This window comes from Schistocerca serialis, chromosome 1 (assembly GCF_023864345.2).
Source record: "Schistocerca serialis cubense isolate TAMUIC-IGC-003099 chromosome 1, iqSchSeri2.2, whole genome shotgun sequence".
Taxonomy (NCBI): domain Eukaryota; kingdom Metazoa; phylum Arthropoda; class Insecta; order Orthoptera; family Acrididae; genus Schistocerca; species Schistocerca serialis.
The window spans coordinates 919505748-919523986 of NC_064638.1; the positions used below are offsets into that span (position 1 = coordinate 919505748).

General features: G+C 38.3%; 1 protein-coding gene across 1 annotated transcript in view; it reads right to left on the reverse strand.

Annotated features, from left to right (window-relative positions):
• Nucleotides 1-18239, reverse strand: part of LOC126448043 (venom carboxylesterase-6-like) — a 199496-nt gene that overhangs the window by 122594 nt on the left and 58663 nt on the right. The window contains exon 5 of the mRNA XM_050090994.1: nt 1501-1691. Coding sequence (XP_049946951.1) covers nt 1501-1691 — 191 coding nt within the window. The remainder of the gene's footprint in view (nt 1-1500; nt 1692-18239) is intronic.

An 18239-nucleotide genomic window follows, 5' to 3' on the forward strand; every position in this document is an offset into this window, starting at 1 on the left:
TGATGCAAGACAGTTGGAGGGTACAATTAAGACATTTATATTTGTTCAGTTTATGAACATATTGACTCAACAGCATTCTAACCTATAACAAAATTTAATTTTTAGTTTTGTGGGCATGATTCAGTGTATCTTTTGTATTTATCCCCAAATAGTTAGTTAATTAGTTTCATGTTTGATGGATCATTTGCACAATGATCCATACTAGTGCAGAATGAGTCATTTCATACTCACATTACAATTTATTTTGTTAATGTGGCTACTAATTTTTTACAAGTTATTTTTGTGAGTTAGTAATTCCTAGCAAAAACCTATTACACATTACAGCTATAGAAATTCTTCTATGGAACATAAGAAGTTTTCAAGAAGAAACTTTTTCAATTTGTTTTCAAATTTTACTTTGCTGTCTGCCAGACATTTAATATCATTGGGTAAGTGATTAAAAATTTTGGTTGTAGCAATGTGAAACTCTTTTTCTGCCAAAGACAACCTTAATGTGGCACAGTGAAAGTCATTTTATCTTCTAGTATTATAATTATATACATCATTGTTCCTTTTGAACTGTAGTGGATTATTTACAACAAACTTCATGAGGGAATAAATACAGTGTGGAGCAGTAGTCAAAACACCTAGCTCCTAAAACAGGTGTCTACATGGTGATCATGGGTGAACACCACATATCATTTTTACGGCACATTTCTGAGAACTGAAGGCTTTCTTCCTTAAATATGAGTTATGCCGGAACATTATTCAATATGGTCTGCCCCTGTTAGCTGAGTGGTCAGCGTGGCGGAATGCCATGCCAAGGGGTCCGGGTTTGATTCCTGGCTGGAGCAGGAGATTTTCTCTGCTCAGGGACTGGGTGTTGTGTTGTCATCATCATCATTTCATCACCATCTATGGCGCACAAGTCGCCCAATGTGGTGTTGAATGCAATAAGTACTTGCCCTCGGCGGCCGAACTTCCCCGAATGGGGGACTCCCGGCCCACAATGCCGTACGCTCATTTCCATTATTCAATATGCTATTACTGACTGAAAGTATGCAACAAAATTCCCCTGCCACTAGGAAGTCTTCTCATCAGTTTGGACTTCCATTATTTTTTTTCTTAAGGTGTAATCAATTTATAGAAGCATCACACAAACAAAAAAGGGAGTTCTGTGGCTGTTGTCAAAAGTGTTATTGGTGCATGATCAAATCACTGTAATATTTTCCAGCTTTTTGTCACTATTGCTAATGGCCAGAAAGTCTGAATACTTATCATTGTGACATAGTCACACATCTAGAATGTTTGTTATCTTTGTTATGAAATACTATTTCCAGTAACAAAATTGCTCAAAAAATGGAGGTGTTAAGAAACATGACATGTTAATCTAGTTTGTTATCTTTGTTATGAAATACTATTTTCAGTAACAAAATTGCTCTGAAAGTGGAGGTGTTAAGAAGCGTGACATGTTAATCTATCAGTCTTGAGCTTTAGATAAAAATGTATGTTCTGCAGTACCTGAAAATGTTGTGTCATCTCAACTAATTGCCTTGCTGGTCTAGTTCTTAAACACTCCAGTATTTCTTTAGAGGAATGTGTTTTACATCCCACAAGACTAGCAAGTTTATCAGCTTTTTCTCGCTGACCTTCTGCAATTGCCCATGGAACAAGGGCTGATCCACTAAATGACATACCCCTCTGAAACAAACCTTTTCAAAATATTAGTAAGTAAATTTCACCATTCTATTCAGAAATAAAAATTATATTCTTTAAAAATTACTAAAAGATGGAAGAACCTTCTGAATATGAACACAAAACTAATAAATGGTGTAGGCATTAACTTTATTTTTGACTGAGGGCTTGCTGGCTGAAAGCTAACTTTCCGATAGTCTTTTTGTTATGTCTTTCTGCAACTCAGCATCTCTACTGTATGGTGAGCAGCAACTGTCCTTTTCATAATATGCTTACAATAATTGGTTAAGACAGGTTTCAAATAAAAATCCTTTCATTTTAGATCTCTCATAACTCATTCATATTATAGTTTTAATTAGCTCACAAATAATAAAAATAAACACCATGAACATTAATCATCAATATTGATATTTGCTTTCTTGGAGTGTAGTATGATCCTCTACAATTTATATCAGTGATGAGTATGATCTCTGTACTGATTTTCATTTACTGTAATTTACTTAGAGGTAAGTGTTCTGCCAATGAATGGTCAACCTTTGGAATCACTGAATCTTATAATCTGTTATTACAATGTCATTAAAATATCTTGAATGGATGATAACATATAATAACAAACAACATGCTAAGAAACTTAGGTTAACATGGATATTCAATGGTCATATAACATTAAATTGCGTTTATGAAATAAGTACGGAATTAGCAAATTACTGATACTGATGTAGTATTAATTTTCATTCACGACAAGTAATAACAGTTTAATAATATTTGATAGAAAATTATTATAAAACGAACTTTGAATTAGCAGTGGGAAAATAAAAGAACACATAAGTATTTTTCTCATAATACACTTTAGCTTATGAGAAAGAGTTAATACATGAGCAATAGGAGGAAATAGACTAAAGTTTACAAAGTGATGCCTCCAAACTATAGCTGTGAGTGACTGGAAATAAGTTCTCTTTTTGAGACACAGCAGTACCTTCTCTGAATTCTCTTTCATACTATGAAAAAAGATATTTAACATTGCCTCTTTGAAAAGCACTGATTATCTACCCACTTCATAACATACTCATGCTGCCACATTTACTTTTTCATAACAGGGAATTATCAGTCATCAAATAACATTTTTGCTCTTGAGTTATCATTTTTTCTGTAAGTATTCAGAGGTACAAACATCTCTGCTATAGTCCCTCTAATCCACTACTGGTATATAGGGATTCCCAAAGTCATTCACACAATAATGGTCACTGATAATCTGCGACCAGCAAGCCAAGCATTTCCCTTATTGAGACCTATCTGTCACATCAATTCTTTCCTTTAATACAACACTTCCACTGAAAACCATCACTTAAATTATCTTTAGAAATGATCCTTATAATCCACTTTCTTTCCTTGGAAATAAAGCCACTGCTCATATATCAGTCAACCACTTGTCACCATCATTTAAAAAACATATAAAAACTCCAAAATTAGTTGTTTGCTAACAACTGGAACTAATAAGGAACAGCCACACTCAAATTTAAAAAAAAATGTTCATGTTCAAATATTTGTACAAAATGAATAACTACAAGAAAGTTACTTGTCAAATAATCAGTGATATCTGCCTGACAGTAACAATGAAACTGCATGTATTATGAGTGGCACATGGAGAAAGAATGTAAACACAACATGTTTGTAATTGGTACAAATATTTCTCTGTATTATAGGTTTGAAAATCAGACCTGACATGACGCGTCCTGGATTTTTAGCACAAACAGGACAATATTCCTAAATTTCATGTGTTATACCAAGGAACATAATTTTTGAAATTGCAGAAATGTCAGCACCAATGATAAATAAGTAATTTCCTTTTCTGCTTTCCTACCCTTTTTAAAAATAGGTTGTATAATATGTTTAACAAAAGATGATCAACTAAAAAGTCAGATTGTAGATCAATACCAAAGCTCCTTTTTGGGTTAAAGTGACAGAATCTGTAACAAAACGTAAGTTTTTCATCTACCTTGAAGATAGCAGCATATTTCACAATACACAACACGGATTTTCAAAAGCACAGTCTGCCACTTCTGCAATATTTGTACTGGTAAGAAAGATAATGAAAGTATATGAAGAAAAATAATGTATAACATTAAAAGTTTGTGAAGTTAAGTCATGTGCTGGAACATTACTCCTAGCTGAAGTGGTACGGTGCTAGTGTTATCCTGATACAAACATACTGCTGTTTGAGTCTTGTACAGATTCCCATATGGAGGACATAGTGATAGACATCCCTGGGGTTGTGAGGCAACTGAATGGGTTGAAAATAAATAAATTGCCAGGTCCTGATGGGATTCCAATTCAGTTTTACAGAGGGTACTCTACTGCATTGGCTCCTTACTTAGCTTGCATTTATCATGAATCTCTTGCCCAACGGAAAGTCCTGAGTGACTGGAAAAAAGCGCAGGTGATGCCTGTATATAAGAAGGGTAGAAGGACGGATCCTCAAAATTACAGACCAATATCCTTAACATAGATTTGTTGCAGGATTCTCGAACATATTCTCCGTTCAAATATAATGAATTTCCTTGAGACAGAGAAGTTTCTGTCCATGCATCAGCACAGCTTTAGAAAGCATCCCTCCTGCGAAATGCAGCTTGCCCTTTTTTCACATGATATCTGCGCACCACGGATGAAGGGTATCAGACAGATGCCATACTCCTTGACTTCCGGAAATCGTTTGACTTGGTGCCCCACTGCAGACTCCTAACTAAGATACGAGCGAAAGGGATTGGTTCCCAAATATGTGGGTGGCTCGAAGACTTCTTCAGTAATAGAACCCAGTATGTTGTCCTCGATGGTGAGTGTTCGTCGGAGTTGAGGACATCATCTAGAATACCCCAGGGAAGTGTGGTAGGTCCGCTGTTGTTTTCTGTCTACATAAATGATCTTTTGGATAGGGTGGATAGCAATGTGCGGCTGTTTGCTGATGATGCTGTGGTGTATGGGAAGGTGTCATCATTGAGTGACTGTAGGAGGATACAAGATGACTTGGACAGGATTTGTGATTGGTGTAAAGAATGGCAGCTAACTGTGAATATAGATAAATGTAAATTAATGCAGATGAATATGAAAAAGAATCCTGTAATGTTTGAATACTCCATTAGTAGCGTAGCGCTTGACACAGTCACATTGATTAAATATTTGGGCATAACATTGCGGAGCAATATGAAGTGGGACAAGCATGTAATGGACTCCAGTTGTGAGGAAGGCGGATAGTCATCTTTGGTTCATTGGTAGAATTTTGGGAAGATGTGGTTCATCTGTAAAAGAGATGCTTATAAGACACTAATACAACCTATTCTTGAGTACTGCTTGAGTGTTTGGGATCCCTATCAGGTTGGATTGAGGGAGGACATAGAAGCAATTCAGAGGCGGGCTGCTAGATTTGTTACTGGTAGGTTTGATCATCACACGAGTGTTATGGAAATGCTTCAGGAACTGAGGTGGGAGTCTCTAGAGGAAAGGAGGCATTCTTTTCATGAATTGCTACTGAGGAAATTTAGGGAACCAGCATTTGAGGCTGACTGCAGTACAATTTTACTGCCGCCAACTTACATTTGGCGGAGAGACCACAAAGATAAAAGAGATTAGGGCTCATACAGAGGCATATAGGCAGTCATTTTTCCCTCGTTCTGTTTGGGAGTAGAACAGGGAGAGAAGATGCGAGTTGTGGTATGAGGTACCCTCCACCACACACCGTATGGTGGACTGCGGAGTATGTATGTAGATGTAGATGAAGATCCTAGATATAAAACTAGAGACAGGTTGTATCTGCCCAAAAAAATGTCCTGGGAATTCAATCTGGAATATTGTGTGCCCAAGGATCTGTACTTAGGCTTCTCTTATTTCTAATACTTGTAAATGATCTGGTCTGTAATGGGAAGATCATGTTGTTTGTACATTATAAATAAATAAATAAATAAAATAAATAAATAAATAAAAATAAATAAATATAAATAAATGAAGATAAGTCATAAGAAAAATTATGTATTCTTGGTGACATTTGATTCTAGTATAATGTATGTGCTGTGAAACTCCTTGATTTCATAATTGTCAACAGAGTCACCTGGAAAGAACACATTGCAGATGTATGTGGAAAACTTTCATATGTAGTATTTCCCTCAACAAAAATAGGGTATTTAATAATAATGCCATATCTTTCAACAGTGCACTGTGCATTCTTTCATACTCACATCACATACATATTATAGTAGTGAAGCAATGTAGCTGAATGTAAGAGTGCTCTATCACTCCAGAAGAAGGCAGTTGGGATAATAACATTAAGTAAAAATCAGGACAGTTGTAAACATGTCTTCCCTTCCTCTAGGTAAAGCTTATGAATGTTCTCAGTCAATGTGCTTTAATCAGTTTCAGTTATGTAAAAGAAAGTCAGCAAACCTTTTATGTTAGGTATGAAATTCTGTTACAACACTCATAAAAAGTGAAATGCAGACATCCCCAGCTATCAAAACAGGTGATAGATCTCCTGTGACAGTGGTGGAAAAGTTTAACTTGTGTCTTGAATTACAATCCTTGCCACTGGAGAGGTTTGTGGCTATTTATGCACTTCACCCAGTGGACATCAGAATGAATCCACATTTATGATTGATGTACACTTTTATTACACATAACTTGGAACAGAATAACAGGAAGAACATACATGTAAGCAATGTGGCCACCAATTAAGTTAAAGAATCTAGCTCAAAGAATGGACAGCTATTGATGGTGCCGCTGTTGATAGTTCACCGCAGAGGACTCCCCTGCCCCCCCCCCCCCCCCCCCCCCTCCCCCCAACAGTGTAGAGGTGGAGCATGGGGGAGGATGACAACCACAGATGCATTGGGCAATGGTTGGAGTAAGCAGTTGGCAGGAAGTCAGTACAACAACGTTGCTAGTCATAGCATGGTTGGCCATGATGGAAGGCATGGTTGGAGCATTTCTCATGGAGGGTGATGCTTCAACACTGATGGAGGAGATGATATTCTTGTAGCCAGGTGGCAGGTGAAATGAGCAACCTGCGTGGGGCAAGGGTATGAGATGACCCTGAGCCAGAGAAGGTTGCTGGTTGAGAGGAATGGAGACTGTAAGGCAGCCATTGGTGTTGAAGAATGTGGAGATGTTGTTATCATCAGCACTAGTGGGATGCTGGGAGGTGGTTGGCAATAATCTCCACATAACCGAAAGGTATCATTTTTATTAGGAACCAGGTGAACTGGGGATGACCAATTGCTATCAGATGGGCACAGCAGACTTTGCATGACATACTTTCTTATCAGTAAGGATCTAGCTCTGTAACAGATGACAGGACCTCCCATGGTATTTAAGCTGTGGAAGGGTACTATTAGTTATCATGTCAATGCCTGGTTCAGAGATGCTGGATGGGTTAGCACTGTGTCCTATGAGGCAGAAGAGGAATGTCACACAAAACACAAGGGAAATGAGAGTTACTGATCTTGTGTGTTGTCAGCAAGGCTGGCAAAGAAGAAGGGCAGGTGAGTTGTCAGGACCCTTGATGGAAGTCGGGTGCAAAGCAGTGATGGCATCGACTGTGCTGAGAGCGACATGCCAAGTTGGCCAATGTGTTGGTGATCAGCTGATGGAGGATGCTATTACTGGCACATAAAGCATCTACTTCTTGGTACTGAATCAAGAGACTGGCGAGGGACATAACAAGAGAAGCAGTCAGGTGGGAACACTTGGAAGAAGCACAGATGAGAAGGACACTGTGAACCACAGGTGAAGCAGGCACAGAGGGGAAGGAACTGGGAATGTGCATGCCCAAAGTGTGGTGAAGTAAGTCAGCTGCATGAAGGTCTGGTGGGAGACTGAAATGACTAAGGAAATCAATCACAAGGACTGGGCCATCCGCACTGACAATGTGGGAACATCCAAGAGAACTGAAGCTCAGGCTGAAGCTGAAACTGAAGATCAGTGGCCCCACGGACTGTGATATCGGAGCTCTCAGCTGCTCATAGAAACATCAGGATTGGTAGACGACTAAAAGGGCAATGTAGAGAGGGATGACACTTGAATTGATACCTGTGTCAAGAAGGAACAGCATATGAGTAGCTAGTTCAAGCATGTAAGGTCTGTCAGAGGTGAAGACACAGGGAATTATGAATGATCTCGGATGCAGCATTCTGTTGCAGTGATGCAGGATCATACACCTTGACTGACCTGCACAGCAACTTTGGGTTGCATGTGCAAGGAGATTAACAATTTATTGCAGTGTCGCCAAATGTCATGTGGAATCAGCATATTGTATAGACAGGGTGTGGTGTGCAAAGGTAATGGCTTGTGCTGTCTGCTGCACTATACGTCACTACTAGTGAACGGACCACTCGCTAGTGGAGGGGGCAGGCTGGTGGTCCTGAGCTGCTATAGCTAACAACTGCCTCCCTGGTGGCAGCATGGTACTGTCTAGTGTTACATGTGATCTTGTGCACCCCTTGGCGTGTTAGGGAGGGGGGGTGGCTGAAACACTGTTGCTAGCTATGTCTGATGCAGGGCGACTCGCTGGGGCAGGAGCTGGCAGAGACATATCATGTGGTATACTTGACCAGCAAGGTGAAGCTGGGCCTCCGAAGGCTCACTGACATGGAAAAGTAGTTGTAGTTGCAGCTTCTGAGTAACTTCACCACCCACAATGTCCATACAGTCCATACTGCCATTTTCTGAAGCACTTCAAGGTCAATGAGGGCATGCAATCTGTGCCAGAGCTATGACAGTGATTTGTTGCCCAGCTGTTATTCATGTATGATATGACAAATTGTGTCCTCTGGTGAATGAGACAGGTGCTCGATAATAATGTCCCATGTGCTGGCATATTTAGATGAGCCAGGTGGTGAGAGTGTTAGGTGAAGTGCAGTGAACAGAGTGTAGGAGCAGAGTCCCAGGCATGGCATTGCCAGAGGTCTTAGCGACAGTGTGGGAGGTGGTTTGTCTGCATGATACATACAGTGTGGTAGGTGTAGAAGTTGGGATGACTGGCGTGGATGTAATGCCAGTAGCTGTCTGAAAACACAAATGTGAAGGATCTGTGCACTCTACAGAATGACATGCGTTCTTGTGTGAAATACAGATCACATACTAGCTGGAGTTTGGGAGTGAGAAATATTCATGTTTGATCTGTGTAAGTCCATATGGTGAAGTGAATGTAAATCTGTAGTTGCCAGAGAAAGTGGCATCTGGAGTCGGCAGCATGGCGTGACATTCCCACCATGGTAGTATTGTGTCACAAGGGTTAAGTTCATGTGCTGGTGTGTTTGGCAGCAAGACAAGATGATTTTGTGGCTGCAGTTGCACAGAGTAATGTGATTGTGTCACACTCATTTCATCTGGCATGGACAGCATTGACAGAACATTGGTATTAAACCAGCCCATTGTTCATAACTGTTTACGCCAATGGCTCATGAAAGGAAGTGGCACTACATCCAATGGAGAATAAAATGATTCCATACTTCTGATTGAAGTACACTTTTATTACACACAACTTAGAGCAGAATAACAGGATGCTCATTTAAGTAAGCAATATGGTCACTGACTAAGTTATAGGCAAAGAAACTAGCTCGAATGGACACCTATTGACATGGTGGCTGTCAATAGACACCACAGATTCAGAACAACAGTTCATAATACTCTAAGTCTGCAACCTCTACTTTCAGTTAATGATTTTTTTGACAGTAATGTAGCAAAGTTGATCTGTCAAACAGCTAGAAAATATACATACATAGATGTGTTAAATTGTGGGTAATTTCATCTTTTTATTTTAAGCAGCTATTACTTGTGACTAAGTAAACCAGTTAATGCCATGTTGTTAAGCTTCCTTATAATCTTATATGGTTTATTAATGTATTTGTATGGTTTTGTGTATTTTTTCATTATTGTATAAACCACTATACTATAAAATTAATACATTACTTCCTCTTATGCCTAATGAATGTTTACAGTTTATTAATAAAGGCAATAAATCCTGATATAGTTCAAATAAATTACCAAAGTGAGTGGATAACTAATGCTGTAAATGGAATTTTACCTCCACCACTGGGTCTTGTCCTAACTACCACCCTAAGATACCACCCATGTGAAATGTTTAGATATGTTTGTGAAAATTAATTAATTTGTGACAGTACAAAATCCTTATGAATCTTAATGGACAGCCCATGCAGCAGGTGGTGAGCTTTTTAAGTTAATATTTATTCTGCTATATGAACAACATAAGTTTTTTACTTCATAAATCCTTGAATGACAGCTCTTTTTCCCATCCCATTAAGATAACATCATTTCAACTTCATTATGCCACCAACCATTCCCAACCTTTGGTTAGCTTTGATGGCAATTTGGCAGCTGCATTTTAAAGTATCATCAATATGTTTATGTTATTATGACTGCAACAACAAATGTCTAAGAACAAATGATTTAACAGTTAGAAAGATCATGAAACTCAGTTTGAAGCAGTCTTTTTTATCCCATTATATGTAGAATAGATTATACTTTCAGAAATTCTTCTATCAAGCCATCTTCTCTTTGTGTATTAGAAAATTTTAAAAATACAAATGTGGTAATCTGTTGCAATTAGGTAATCATGTAATTTGTTTTTACTGGGGTCCAGTATGTACAAATGTGAGCACCTCGCATTACATAATAAACTGCGACAAATGACACAAAAAATTATAGTATGTGCAATAACAAAAGCATGAAATTACCTGTATAAATTCGATTTACAACCTTGCTAACAATCACAAACATTGCCAATCTTCTCAAGAGACAGAATAACAAATTCATGTGCTGATTTTTTGTGATTTTATACCATTTGATCAATAGATAACATTGGTTAGCAAAAATTACAATGCAGATAGACAAGGGTAACTGAGTAATTAGTAACAGAAGGCCATTTGTGTCTTCCTCATGGCTCAGCTTATTTCTGAGCTGAAGAAAATTAGAGGTCTGCAGTTAATGCAAAACCTATCATTCTCTAATAGCAGTTTCTTCACATTCTAGTAATGAAAGTATTATAAGAATGTATCCAGTATCTGAGCTTCAAGGGGGGAGGGGGGGGGGGGGCTGGGATAATACTAATATTAATGTTGCAAAAGGAAGAGATGTGAAACAAATTCACAGTACCGTGTTTGAGTTGCAGTGGTTCTACCAATATAACAGGTGAGTATGACATAGCTTTTTTACAATAAGGCATCAAATTAGCTAAGTGGCTGATTACAGAGTGGTCTGTCACCTGCATTTCCATGTCAACTATGTACATCAAATGGGTAATAGGTATGGCCCTTCACAGAGCAGGGAAAATTTTATTTTCACTTTTTTGATCACAGGATTTCACAAACGACCCTGTTACCCTGTCAGTTGGGCAGTAACACTGTACCTTTGTGACTTCTCTCAACCAGTCTCAGTATTACTTTTAAAATTCTTCAATATCAACTTCAATTGTCTTGTTAAACTCTCCACCTCACCCAAATAAACACCTGGTAGCAACTTACTTAACTCAAAGGGAGAATTCATTGTGTGTCCTTATACTGACTCATATGGTGTGTGTAGCACCGACTCATGGATCCTACTTTTAAAAGCAGACAAGATGTATGGCAGATATTGATCCCAATCACTATGTGCCTTGTTCACATAGTAAGATAACCTTTTAACAATCATTTTCTGAACCCATTCTAAATGGCCATTGGCTTTAAGGTGGAAGGAGGATGTTCTCCACTTTTTAATGATCAAAAGTTTAGAGACTTTCACAAATAAAGCAGACATGAATTTTGTTCCTTGGTCTATCAGAATCACCTCAGGGCTTCAAAAAGGCAATACCAAGTGACTGAAATAGGCTTTTACTACCGTCTCCACTGTCATATTGTCAGTTGGTACCAGAACCAGGTACCCAAAAAATAGATGACTATGGACTGCAGGCACACAACACCAACATGGATGTAGCACGGATATGGCATAGATTCAGTGGCCACAGGTTGGCAGCAATGGCGCTGAGGAAGAGGTGCCTCAGCATCGAAGCCTGACTCACAAGTGGAGCAGAGAAGTGCACAATGGTCATGTAAATTGACAGATAGGTGGTAAGAAAGCAGCATGGCTGCTGACAGGTAAGCTGTAGTATGACCAGTGGCAACAGAATGGCCCATGGCGTGGATAAGTTGGTCATTGACATGTGTGGCATTGAGGCAGCAAGGCAGTGGGGATGGCAGGCCCAGCTATGAAGCAATAGGTGGGGTGGTGCCACTGGATGACAGGCAGGCAACTTGGGGCAATGTCTCTGGTCAATGTTGACCGTATACCACACCCATCCACTTGGCCCTCATGGCAGGCACTGCTCGCACATGGTGTGTGTGTGTGTGTGTGTGTGTGTGTGTGTGTGTGTGTGCGTGGGTGGGTGGTTGGTATGCAGCATCACTTCCTGGCATGTTCGACTCATGGCATTACTGGTGGGTTGCAACAGTGCACCAGACTGGACTTTGCTTGACATGTCAGCAGGATGTTTAGCATCAGCTAGTGTGCCCACACCCAGCATGAGACAGAAACTCACCATAGTTAAGCTGCTCTCAGGCCTACTACATCATCAACCCTGAAAAAATGCCTTCTGCAGTACTCATTGTGAAAATGTAACTGTTCACTGATCATGCAGTATGTCAGATCTCACTCCTGACACTGGTTGTACAGGGAATGAGGGTAGGGTAATGAGTAGGCATCCAATTAGGGAGTTTTCAAGTATTAACAGTAGAATCTTGTAGGCAGAAATTAGAAATCATGATGTACTTTGTGACAAGAGACACATGGGATGTGTCTTGGGAAGGTGGATCGGCTGCCAACAGGTGGGAGGAGCCATTAGGACTCAATTAAGGCAGAGTGACTAGAGCAAAGGAGGACTGCATATTGTCAGGCTGGAGACTGAAGGGAGACACAGTGAGAAGTCTGGGATCCATTCTCTTCCTGCAACCTCTGGAATCATATGTGATATCCTCCCATGCTTTCCACTGCCTGAATGCTGCAAGTGAAGTTTGCAAAGACCACCTCTTCAGCAGTCACCAACCATCTGAACAATGCTTGGCCTGCAATATGGGCCATTTCTGGAGCACTAGCCATGGGAACAGTCCCTCAAGTGGACACAACTTGAAATGTGAGAGAAGTATGTGCGCTCATTGAAGATTACGCTAATTATTTTTAGTAGAAGTTTTCTAAATAAATGTTGGTGACTGTCCTTATTTAGGAAAGAACAATTGTAAACTTATTATTGTTTAACTGTTGTCAGTAGTAACTCAAAAGGTGGAGGAAATGCTCAAAGCTAGGTCTGAAGTAAATGCTTTAGTGGGACAGTCAGCATAAAGGAATGCAGAGTTAAATGTCAAGCTAGATGCCACTAATTCTGACTTAAAGGTTGTATTAAATGTGAAAATAGATGATCAAGGTGTCAAATTTGAATGATCTATTGCTGGGACACATGCTCAGACCACTGCTGAGCAAATTGCAAAGAGAGATTTAAGTAATACTAAAATAAAATAAACAGGTTCAGAAATTACATTATTGATTCACATCAACAAATGTTAAAAATTATGAATAAAATATCAGCATTATAATCTCCTATTTTAAATTTAAATTGGTAATTACATCCTGAATAGTTATGCAGTATGATTTAGTGAGAAATGAGATAACGAATAATTCAGAGATAGGAATAAGGATATAAAAGGGATTAAAGAATTTACTGAATTTACTAATTCAAGTCATGCTTGGTCTCACAAAACAGCAAGGTCAAACTTTACATGGCACTGGTAAAACCGGTTCTGTTATGTGGCTGTGAGACATGGGTGACTTCACAAACACTTGAAGAGAGCATTTGTGCACTTGAAAGGAAAGTGCTCAGAAAGATCTATGGGCCTACATTCAACAGAGAAAAATAGAAGATGGGAAAGGAATCAAAAAGGGGACTTGTACCAACGTTTTGGGAAAGCTAACATTTTGGAGGGGCCAAGGAGGAAGGGTGGTGTTTGGTGCTAGCTTTTCTTCCTTGACTCTCACTGGGTATGCCCTTGACAGCATAATCTAATCTTAAAGGCATTTCAGAGTCCAAAATTTGGAGTCACAGGAGAACTTCCTGTTTGTTAGTGGCATTATAATGTCAGACTGAAGTAATATACTTTTATTGGGATATGAAAGTCCAAACATCAGTTGTATGTATTACTGAGTCCTTAAGGACAAAATTAATTAATGAAATTTTATCTTGATTAACTTGCAGAAAGCATGATAGCTTATAACTGGGTACAGGATAATGAGGGATATTCATATGTTGTGTTTGAAAATACTCCACATTTGCACCCAACATTTGAGTTTTCCATTGCTCTTATTTAGCTCTTGACACAGGATTAATGTAACTTTCTGCAAGAAGACATTTATGTATGCCCATATGATACTTTTAATTAAAATTAAATTGTAAACTGTGCCACTAAAATTTTGTTATTAGCATGTGGAAATGGCAGTATGTGATGACACTGTAGTTTGAACCATCATTGTACATGCCATGATGTCACTATAAGATGCAAGTGGGAAAGACAAACAAACCTATGTATTCACATTTATTGGTATTAACAGCACACAAATGAACTGTCACCTCTCAATTTAACCCAGCCATCAGACAATACTAAGGATGTATCTATCACAAGAATCAAGTATTTGCATTCATATTAGTTGACATCCCAATCTCTTAACCTTATGTCATATTCTAACATGGCCTACAACTTTGGCTACAATACTGGTCAGTCTATCATTTCACTGACATGATCAATATTTCATGTTCATATTTTCTGTCTTCACTACCTCATAAACAAACTGTCACAATGCAACATAACCTATATCTCAGACTGCACTACAATCCGATACATCTCCACAAAAAAGTTTATTCATTATTGCTAAGTGGCTTCTGCAACTCACAACAAAAATATCACTACTGATGCTAACCTAGACATTGAGCTATGAAGTTATTCAATTGGTCACCACGACTAAGACTTTGCATTTGTTTTTATTATCTTAACCATCTCAGAACCGAATGTTAAACTCTGAACCTAAACTAGACCTTGGGTTATGCTACAGATTAATCTGTCACTAGAACTAACTTTTCATGTCAGCATATGTTGGTTTCAGATACTCATAAGTGAACTTCTTTTATCCAAACTAATTTACACTGCTGGCCATTAAAGTTGCATCACCAAGAAGGTTATAAAATAATGAAATTTCATCTATTGAGCATATACAGTACAGTATGACAGAGATACCCCTCAAGAAGCAGTTTGATTCTTGATGTACTTGACAATAGTTACACATCCAACTTTGTTTCTGATTTAGAGTACATGTTACAAAATTTGGAAAATCAGGGGCTTTAATGTGACATAAAATTGTCAAAAGGATATTGTCACGTTGACTTAAGTACAGAGATGCTAAACTATAAGGAATGCTGGACACATACAATAATGTGCAAAACACCACTCAACTAACCACTCACCATTCTTTAGGTAAATCTAATCTTCAAGTACAGTGGTGGAACAATGTAAATTAACCTACAAGTGTTTGTGTCACAATCAATAACAAAGGCCAAGTTTTTAGCTATCATGAAGATGCAAAAATTTGCCTCTGTACTGGAACTGATCAAGAGTTTCAGGTATGTTGATGTGTATTAAACTTAGTATGAAAGGTAGTTCATAAATGTAAATCACACTTTCAACATGTAGCAAGTGAATGATGAGTGGCAGACATCTGAAACATCTAATAATAATGTTTGCATGTCAGTTTTTAGGGACTCACTTGAAGTACAAAATATAAATCATCCTTCCTTTGTTAGCAGTACTATATGTGAGCATAAAGGAGGTGTATTAATGTTGGTGAAGTATCAAATGAGTTTCTGGGCATCTCCACAACACATTAAAATACATATCTGGGCAAATGTAAAAATACCTACTGTCTGGATTGTGGAGCTATATTGAAATCTGAAGTAAATGACCGCCTAACTTTAACTTATAAATAAAACAGATTTTTCAAGAACAAGCTGGAAGTGTGGTGGAAGAATATTTATTGCTGTGAAGAACTCTTTTATACCCTAAAAAATTTGTATGAATTTGACCATGAAATAACTTGCATGAAGATAAAGTTCAAACATGGGATAAATATTGTTTGGCCCATTGCTTTTATAGGCCACCTGCCCCATGTATTATAGCGACTGAATGAATCAGTGAAAAAGGAGATATGTTTAGATTCTGAGGTTTGGGAAAGACACATCACAGTTCAATAGCTGTGAAGGAAGTTTCAACAAATGTATACTGAGCTTAATCAGAGATTTAAGCAAAGTTGAAACATGTTTGTGAAACAAAAGATGAACAGCATCTAAATGAGCATAAGAGGAACAATAGAACAACTATTAAATGAGTTTGAAAGATGTATTAACTACACAATTCACAGAAAAATTTAGGAAGTGTAGAGTCAGTAAAGGAATTAAAGTCATTTATCAGTTGATCATTGATCACACTGGTACTGAAATTGGGGATGATAAAGTCAAGGCTGGAACATTGCATTCTGTCTTCCAAAATTGTTTCACTGAAGATTATTACTCTACATTTTATTTTTTGTTGTTCCACCAGTGTTGAAATGACAGACAAGGCAAAGGTATACATGGTCATGGAAAATGAGTGTATGGCATTGTTGGCCGGGAGTCCCCCATTTGTGGAAGTTTGGCCTCAAGGGCAAGTAGTTATTGCATTCAGTGCCACATTGGGTGACTTGCGCATCAGAGATGGGGATGAAATGATGATGAGGACAACACCCAGTCCCTGAGTGAAGAAAATCTCATGCCCCAGCCAGGAATCAAACCCAGACCCCTTGGCATGGCATTCCGCTGTGCTGACCACTCGGTCATGGAATTTGAAAACAACTGAAATGGTTCAATAGAGGAAAGTCATTGGATTTGACATAATACAAGTTCAGTTCCATGCAGATTATGTGACAGAATTTGCTCAAGTTTTAACAGAAAATCATCATAGGTCAATGGAGCAAGAAAGCACTCCAAGCTATTGCACCAAGTTACAAGGCACTGCCATTTTAAGAAAGAAGTTAGCATTTAATGTCATATTGATGACAAGGTCATTAGAGACAGATATTGTGGAAAGGAGTAGTCAATAGGCCTATAGCATTGATGTTAATTTGTTGTGAAATTTAGTAATATGAATATTTTATGCTCAGATGTTATTGTTTTTGAAGACAAGATATCTTATGTATAAAAACCAACATAGATTCCACAAGCAATGATGGTGTGAAATTCAGACTATTCTGTTTGCTCATGAAGTACAAAATACAGTAGATAGCAGTACCCAGGTTAACACCATGAATGCCACATTTATTATCTTCTCAGAGGCATTTTGCATCATTTTACATCGCTCCCTAATAAACAAATTTCTAGCTTAGAGAGTATAACATCAGTCTTCTTACTGGATCAAAAATTTCTTAAAAACAGAACTCAGTATGTCATAATGAACTGGAAGAAATTGTGAGATGTAGAAGTAGCTTTGGAGATACTATGAACAACTATTATGTGACTATTGCCATTTACAATATATGTAAAATATTATGTTGATAATATGGCAAGTTATATGAGTTGTATCAAATGATGAAATTGTAAATAGGAAAGTCACAATGTCAGAAAATTGTTTTAGAGAAAAGAAGACCTGTAGAGAACCAAAATTTGGCACTGGGATTTGTACTTCACCTTTCAAACAAATAGAATGTATTTTGCATTGATAGAAGTAAAGACCAATTCATTATTTATTATGTAAAAGTCAGTCATTTTCAGGAAACAGTCACAAGTTTAAAATGCTTAGATGCACAGGATCACATCAATTTAAACTAGAACTCTCATATAAAATTAAATTTTATGTAGAGGAAAGACAGGTAAGGAAATGTAGTTCATCCATTAATAATGTAGCTTACAAAATTTTCATTTGATTTGTTCGTGAGAATTTCTCAGCAATTTGGGCTCTTGGAAGTTATGATTAATAGGGGAAACAGATGACATACAGTGAAAGGATTTGCATTTCATCACAGGTTGATTTACTCAGTGCCAATGGCCTTGCCACAGTGGGAACACAGGTTCCCATCAGATAATGACATTAAGTGCAGTTGAGCTTGGCTAGCATTTGGGCGGTTCACTGTCCAGGTCTGCTGAGTGCTATTGGCAAGCAGGGTGCACTCAGCCCTTGTGAGGCCAATTGAGGAGCTACTTTACTGAGAAGTAGCAGCACTGGTTATAAAAACTGACAGTGGATGGGAGACCGGTGTGTGACCACATGCCCCTTCATATCCTTATCCAGTGGTGCCTAAGGGCTGAGGATGATACAGCAGCTGATCAGTACTGTTGAGCCTTCAAGGCCTCTTCAGACAGTGTTTGTTTTTATTTTTTCATTTACTCAGCACACAAGTTTCACTGACACACTCATCCAGCTCAAATGTCAGACACATAAGAAAAGCATGTCCATCATAGAGAAGCT